The 6,147-nt window shown below is 64.8% G+C and overlaps 1 protein-coding gene across 1 annotated transcript; it reads left to right on the top strand.

The window, feature by feature from the left end:
* The first annotated feature begins 345 nt into the window (after positions 1-345).
* ASPHD2 (aspartate beta-hydroxylase domain containing 2) lies at positions 346-6,045 on the top strand. The gene is made up of 3 exons (XM_032198964.1): positions 346-1,253; positions 3,496-3,609; positions 4,861-6,045. Exons 1-3 carry the CDS (start codon positions 374-376, stop codon positions 4,968-4,970), a joined length of 1,104 nt encoding a protein of 367 aa, XP_032054855.1. The 5' UTR covers positions 346-373; the 3' UTR covers positions 4,971-6,045.
* The last annotated feature ends 102 nt before the right edge of the window (positions 6,046-6,147 follow it).

The raw sequence follows: 6,147 nt of genomic DNA, 5'->3' as shown, positions 1-6,147 counted from the left end.
GGTAGAGGCTTTTCTCAGCGTGGGACAGCACTGGGCTGCTGAGCAAACAGCAGGGCTCCTCGTCAATCATCCCCTCTCCCCCCATGAGGAGCCAGTGCCCCCCACAGTCCCAGGCTGAGCCCCCATAGAGACCCCAGGAGAAGCCCACACCCCATTAACACCTCTGGATTTGTCTCCCCAGATTCTCCCGGGTGCTGCATTTCAGGATGATCCACCCAGGGGCGCAGACGGGGACCCTCTGGGCACATCACTGCTGACACCGTGGCTCTGGCTCCCCCCGGCCTCCCCGCGAGCCGCTGGTGGCCGCTGCCCATGCGGAGGTGCCGGGCGCGCTGGGGACAGCCGCAGCTCCGCTCCCCCATGGCAGACCTGCATGGTGTGGGTGCCCCTGAGGAGCGCCAGGACTGACCGCCGGGCCCCCCTGCGCGCCACCCGCTGTGCCAACATGTCCGTGGAGTGGCTGGTGGACTGGAGCTGGTCCCTGGACGGCCTCCGGGATTTCATCGCCACGGGCATCCAGTCCTTCCGCGACTGCGACGCCACCGCCCTGGCCGCCGTCGCCTGCCTGCTGGTGCTGTTCGTGTGGTACTGCTACCACGTGGGGCGCGAGCAGCCCCGCGCCTACGCCACCGTCAACGCCCTGATGCAGAGCGCCGAGGCCAACGGCGTGCAGAACGGGTACGTCTACTGCCACTCGCCCGAGTGCGTGCGCTGCACGCACCACGACGGGCTCAACCAGAAACTCTACCACAACCTGCAGGAGTACGCCAAGCGCTACTCCTGGTCCGGCATGGGCAGGATCCACAAGGGCATCCGCGAGCAGGGCCGCTACCTCAACAGCCGGCCGTCCATCCAGAAGCCAGAAGTCTTCTTCCTGCCGGACTTGCCGACCATGCCCTACTTCGCCCGGGACGCTCAAAAGCACGACGTGGAGTTGCTGGAGCGCAACTTCCAGACCATCCTGTGCGAGTTTGAGACCCTCTACAAAGCGTTCTCAAACTGCAGCCTCCCGCAAGGATGGAAAATGAACAGCACGCCCAGCGGGGAGTGGTTCACCTTCTACCTGGTGAACCAGGGCATGTGCGTGCCCAGGAACTGCAGGAGATGCCCACGGACGTACCGCTTGCTCGGCAGCCTTCGCACCTGCATTGGGAACAATGTCTTTGGGAACGCTTGCATCTCCGTGCTGAGCCCGGGCACCGTCATTGCAGAGCACTACGGACCCACCAACATCCGCATCCGCTGCCACCTCGGTAAGTGCCCCGCGGGGGCCGTGCGTCCTTCGCCATCCCCTGCTCTGGGCAGCCTGGGGCACTGCTCCGGCCACCGAGCTGCCTCCCAGTGCGGGTCCTGGGTGTTAGGGTGCTCTGTGAGGGACGCAGTTACTGCCAAGAGCAGGGCCAGGCGCTGCTTCAGTGCCGGTCCCAGGGCAGGGAGGGGGTCTCTGGGGGTCCCCTCCAGGGGATGGGGCGCTGGGCAGGCGGCGCGGTGCTCCCCGCCCTGCGGGTGCCCGGGAAGGGGGGAGCCCACGCGGCACAGATGGCCGGGACTCTGCCACGCTGGAAGCAGCGCAGATCGCGCCGGGGGAGGCACCGCACGGGCCCTGCTGGCAAACACCGAACGCGATTGTTCAGCCAACTCCTCTCGGGTAAACACACGCCGGCTGCGACTGGCCATTTAATTGCAAGGGGGAGCTGGGCTTCTGAGCTATCTGACGAGCTCTCCTGCCCTGGGGAGCCGTGGGTGAGGCAGGAGCCAGCCCCTGGAGCTCCTGGGAGAGGCAAGGGGCAGGGCACAGCTCCTGGGCGCAAGGCGAGGCACGGCTCAGCCTGCTGCAGGTGATGGCAGCGCAGAGCCGAGGCCAGCTCGCACCTGGAGCGTGCATGCCCTGGGGAGACGAGCGATGTGGGCCATCCCCTTGTCCTGCATTTCCAAAATCCTGCTCCATCTGCTTCCTGCTGCTGGCCCTCCTGCCAGGACACAGCCCCGTGCCCGGGGTGTGCCGACAGCTGCTCAGCGCGGTGACGTCCCCACCTCGGTGCTGCTGTCCTGGCTCTCACTGTGCCCAGGCCGTGGTCACCTGTGAGACACTCAGTGCTTCCAGGTCAGCGTGCCCTGCAGAGCCAGAACAGCAGGCACAGAGCTGAATCTTCCTGGGTTTTACCCCAGCGCCCCCATGGCTCTGCCAAGCACCTGGGGCCAGGCACAGCCCCAGTGCTGCTGCTCCAAGGGCAGGGACGCATCCTGCAGAGCGCTGGCCCAGAAGGGAAGGCTGTGAGCTGCCACCTCCTCCTCCTGCCTCCCCTGGCTGCTCAGCTCGCCCCTTCCAGCTGGAGAGACTCCAGCTGAGGCCACTGTGCAGGGAAATGGGTTTGGGCTTTGCTGTCTTTGAAATGTTCATCAGGAAAGCAGAGCAGCTTTTATGCTCCCAGCTCTCCTGGGCAGCTGGGAGTCCCTGCTGTGCCTGCTTGGATTTGGCACAGAAACCCCTTCCTGCTCGTTAGCAGCATCGTCACCACCTGGAAGTCACGGGAGCTGCCCCTTCCCCTCCAGGCTGCACCTGGGGGCAGGTTGCTGCAGCACTCGCCCTGTGCCACGGGTGGTGTTTCTGATGCACGGGGCGGTGGGATCGGCCCTCACCAAGCTGTCCCAACTTGTGCTAGTCCTTTAGGAACAGACCCATTTTATTCCTAGCGTTGTCCTTCATGGAGCCTCTCCCCTTAGGGCAGTTTTGCAGCCCCCTGATTTTCTGTCCAGGCAGCTGCCTGGTGGGGCACTGCTGTGGCAGCATCTCGGCTGGGTGACCAAGTGAGGAGGCACACAGTCCTAGAAACGTAGAGTGCTTTGGGTTGGAAGGGACCTTAAGGTGAACTAATTCCAGCCGCGAATGCAGGAGGTAACCATGGCGAATGGTGCAAGGTCAGATGGGGAGCAGGGGCAGAGCTGTGCATTGAGCCCATCCCTTAAGTGCAACATTTTCCTCCCACTCCAGCCTTGCAGTGGGCAGTGTAATCACACCAGTGCTGGAGGAAGATAAGCGTGCAGGCTCTGCCTTTGGTCCCGAAGCTACAAAAATGCACCAGGAAACTGGCTTCCTGCACACAGCTCACGCCTGGGGCTTGGCAGCCGTGCTGGGTACAAAAGAGGGTGCCCACGGCGCTGAGCTCGGGATGGGTACAGCAGGGCACCGCGGGGGGGGTCCCACAGCTCTGGGTGCAGGACGGGCAGGAGGGAGAGGGAAGGGGCCGAGCTGCACCCAGCCTGGGAGTTCAGGCTGTAAACCCAGCGCCCTGGTGTTGTTTGAGCCCCCCACTGAGCCCTGCTGCTCCTGCTCCTGGGGGGCAGCAGCCCCTCGGCACCCCTTGGGCTCCACTTTGCCTGGGGGGCAGCAGCGTGGAGCTGGCGTGGCGCTCACTGCTCCCCGAGGGGCTCCCTCGCTGCGGGGAGCACAGCGCAGCCCTGACCCCCCCCCTCTTCTCTCCTCTGTGCCTGAAGGTCTGAAGACCCCCAGCAACTGTGAGCTCGTGGTGGGGGGCGAGCCGCAGTGCTGGGCGGAGGGGCGCTGCCTGCTGTTCGACGACTCCTTCCTGCACACCGCCTTTCACGAAGGTAAGCGCAGAGCCACGGGGCTCACACGGTGCCTGCCCGGTCTCCCTTGCCCCCTTGACCTGGAGTCCTCTCCTCCCCGGGGTGCTCTGTGCCCTCACCCCGCATCCCTGCTGGGATCCTGCCAGCCCTGGGGACCCTCCGGCCTCTCCCCACCCTGTGTTGAGCACCGAGAAGCTCCCTCACCCCTGAGTGCTGCGGGGCTGCCCAGGCTCTGATGCTGGCAGCCCCGTGCCCCCGGCTCACAGCGGCGCTGCCAGCTGCAGCCAGCCCTGTCACGAGGCTCCTGGTGTGCCCCCGGGGCATTTTCCTCCATCGGTGGGAGAAAAGCTTCACAGCCTCCAGCACCCTGTTCACCAGCCCCCAGCACCCCGCTCCCTGACCCTCAGGGCTGGCTGTGCCGCCCGTCGTGCCCCCGGCTCTCCGTGGGAGCTCCTGGTGCCTCTCCACATCAGGTCCCAGCCCCTCTGGCTTTTCCCCAGCCTCCCCCCATTTGCAGAGCTCGGTCCAGCCCAAACCTTTCGGTAGCTGCAACACTGGGCAGGGTGAATTTGTGCTTCCCGAGGCGAGCACAGCAGCAGGCAGCAGGGTCAGGCTGGTTCTGCTGCCCCTCGCCGTTACCCGCGGGGCCGTTCTGCAGCAGCTCTCCCGGATTAGCCAGCATTAGTGCCGATGGCACAAAGCGTCAAGCAGAGCTGTTTTTTGCAGGAGAGCGTGTGAAGAGGGTGGGAGAACAAAAGCTGTTGCTCCCACATAAACCCTGCTATGGAAGGGGGAAATGCAGCTCGTTGCAGAGCCGTGGGGATGGGGAAGGCCAGAACAGCGCCGCAGCGGCTCCGCGCACCGCGCTCAGACGCAGCTGCGAGCACGGCTGCTGCTGAACGGCAAGCTGAGCGCCGTGCCCGCTGCCCCGAGGAGCCACACGGTGTGGGATGGCAAACAGCGGGGCTGGGACCCTGCAGGAGCACCCGGCCCTGGGTGCTGGAGGCACTGGGCTCCCAGTAGCAGCTGGGGGGCGGTTGCTGGAGCTGTGCAGGGCTGGGCATGATGCTGTGTGTGTGATGCTGGGGTGCACGCAGTGACCTCACCGAGTGCCTCGGCTGCCCGTGCTCTGGGGGTCCCGAGCTGTGGGGCTGCCTGGTTCTGCAGCAGAGGCCGGCGTCCTGGTGCTGAGCAGGCACAGCTCGCTCCGGCACGAGCAGGGCAGGGCGCACGGCGACCCCGCGCCTCACCCCGCTCCCGCGTCCCTCCCAGGTCCCCCGGAGGAGGGTCCCCGCGTGGTCTTCATGGTGGATCTGTGGCACCCCAACGTGGCGGCCGCCGAGCGCCAAGCCCTCGACTTCATCTTCGCCCCGGGACGCTGAGGGCGCTGCCTCGCTGTGGGGGTGAGGGCAGCCGGGACCCGGCTTCGTGCTGGCGGTGCCACCGCAGCCCCAGCGCCGCCGCCCGCCCCGGGAGGCCGCTCCCGGCACGGCGCTGGGGGCTCCCCTCGGGGTCTTGTAAATGGAAACGTCGACGTGTCTCAACGCCCATCTCCTCCCGCCCATCACTGGCTTCAGGGATCCCCCTCCACCACGCCGGTGCATTTCCTTCCCTCCGTGGTTAGACGCAGCACCACTCCCGTACGTGTTATGTTGCTACCGTGTTTTGCAGTGTTCAGAAGTAGAGTTTCCGGGGTGTTTGTTTGAGTGTGATAGTGTACAATTTCTCGTGGCCATCCAAAGGACAACGCTCCTGTGCCAGCACAGTGAAGCAGCCGAGCAGCAGAGCGCGGTGCTCAGCCTGCCCCTGTCCCGTTTTGGGGCCGTGCAGATGGACGGACAGACGGACGGACGGGCAGCAGCAGGCACCGAGCACCTCCTGGGGGCAGACCCAGCACTGGGCACGGCCAGCTCTGCTCTTTGACCTTGCCAGAGGTGTTACCCATTGCCTAAATGCCCTCCTTGTGTTATCGGCGACCCTTGTTTTCCACGAGTCGAGGCTGGGAAGCCCCCGCAGGGGCAGGGAGGCGTTTGGCTTTGGGGGGGCTGCAGCCACAGGGCAGGGCGGCTCGGTGCTGCCGTGCCCCTGCCTGAAGCACCGCACCGTGGGTGCTGCCCCTGCGCTGCTCCTCTGCTCGGAGAGGGGCCGGGTGCCTCCCACACCCCCTGCCCTGCCCGGGGGGACGCAGCCCAGCTCCGCAGCGACTTCTTTACAGACTCCTGAGTGATCAGATTGCAAGGGAAGGCAGAGATTTCAAATACATCCAAGATATTTTTTACACCTGTCTTGTTACCGAATATCCGAAGTGCATGATTTCTACCATGATTTCTACATGCATTGATTACTTGGAAACAGACTCTGAGGAAGCAGGCTGGCTTGGCAACTGTCTTACAGTTTGGTAACATTCATACAGTGGATAAGCAAAGATTATCAATAAACCGTTGTGCTGAAAACAGACGGGGCTCTGCCTGCTGGTGTAACTGTTCCAGGGTAAGGCAGAACGCGGCGGAGCTGCAGCCTGTCCTCCCGAGGCCTCAGCAGCTCGGCTGGGACGGAGCA

This window comes from Aythya fuligula, chromosome 17 (assembly GCF_009819795.1).
Source record: "Aythya fuligula isolate bAytFul2 chromosome 17, bAytFul2.pri, whole genome shotgun sequence".
Lineage (NCBI taxonomy): Eukaryota > Metazoa > Chordata > Aves > Anseriformes > Anatidae > Aythya > Aythya fuligula.
This window is presented reverse-complemented; position numbering and strand designations above follow the sequence as displayed.

What these genes read in the sequence shown, in the direction of transcription:
- ASPHD2 (XM_032198964.1), top strand. Translation starts at nt 374, where the DNA reads ATGGTGTGGGTGCCCCTGAGGAGCGCCAGGACTGACCGCCGGGCCCCC. An exon ending in CCGCATCCGCTGCCACCTCG is followed by an intron (nt 1,254 to 3,495) that starts GTAAGTGCCCCG and finishes CTGTGCCTGAAG; the next exon opens with GTCTGAAGACCCCCAGCAAC. An exon ending in GCACACCGCCTTTCACGAAG is followed by an intron (nt 3,610 to 4,860) that starts GTAAGCGCAGAG and finishes CGTCCCTCCCAG; the next exon opens with GTCCCCCGGAGGAGGGTCCC.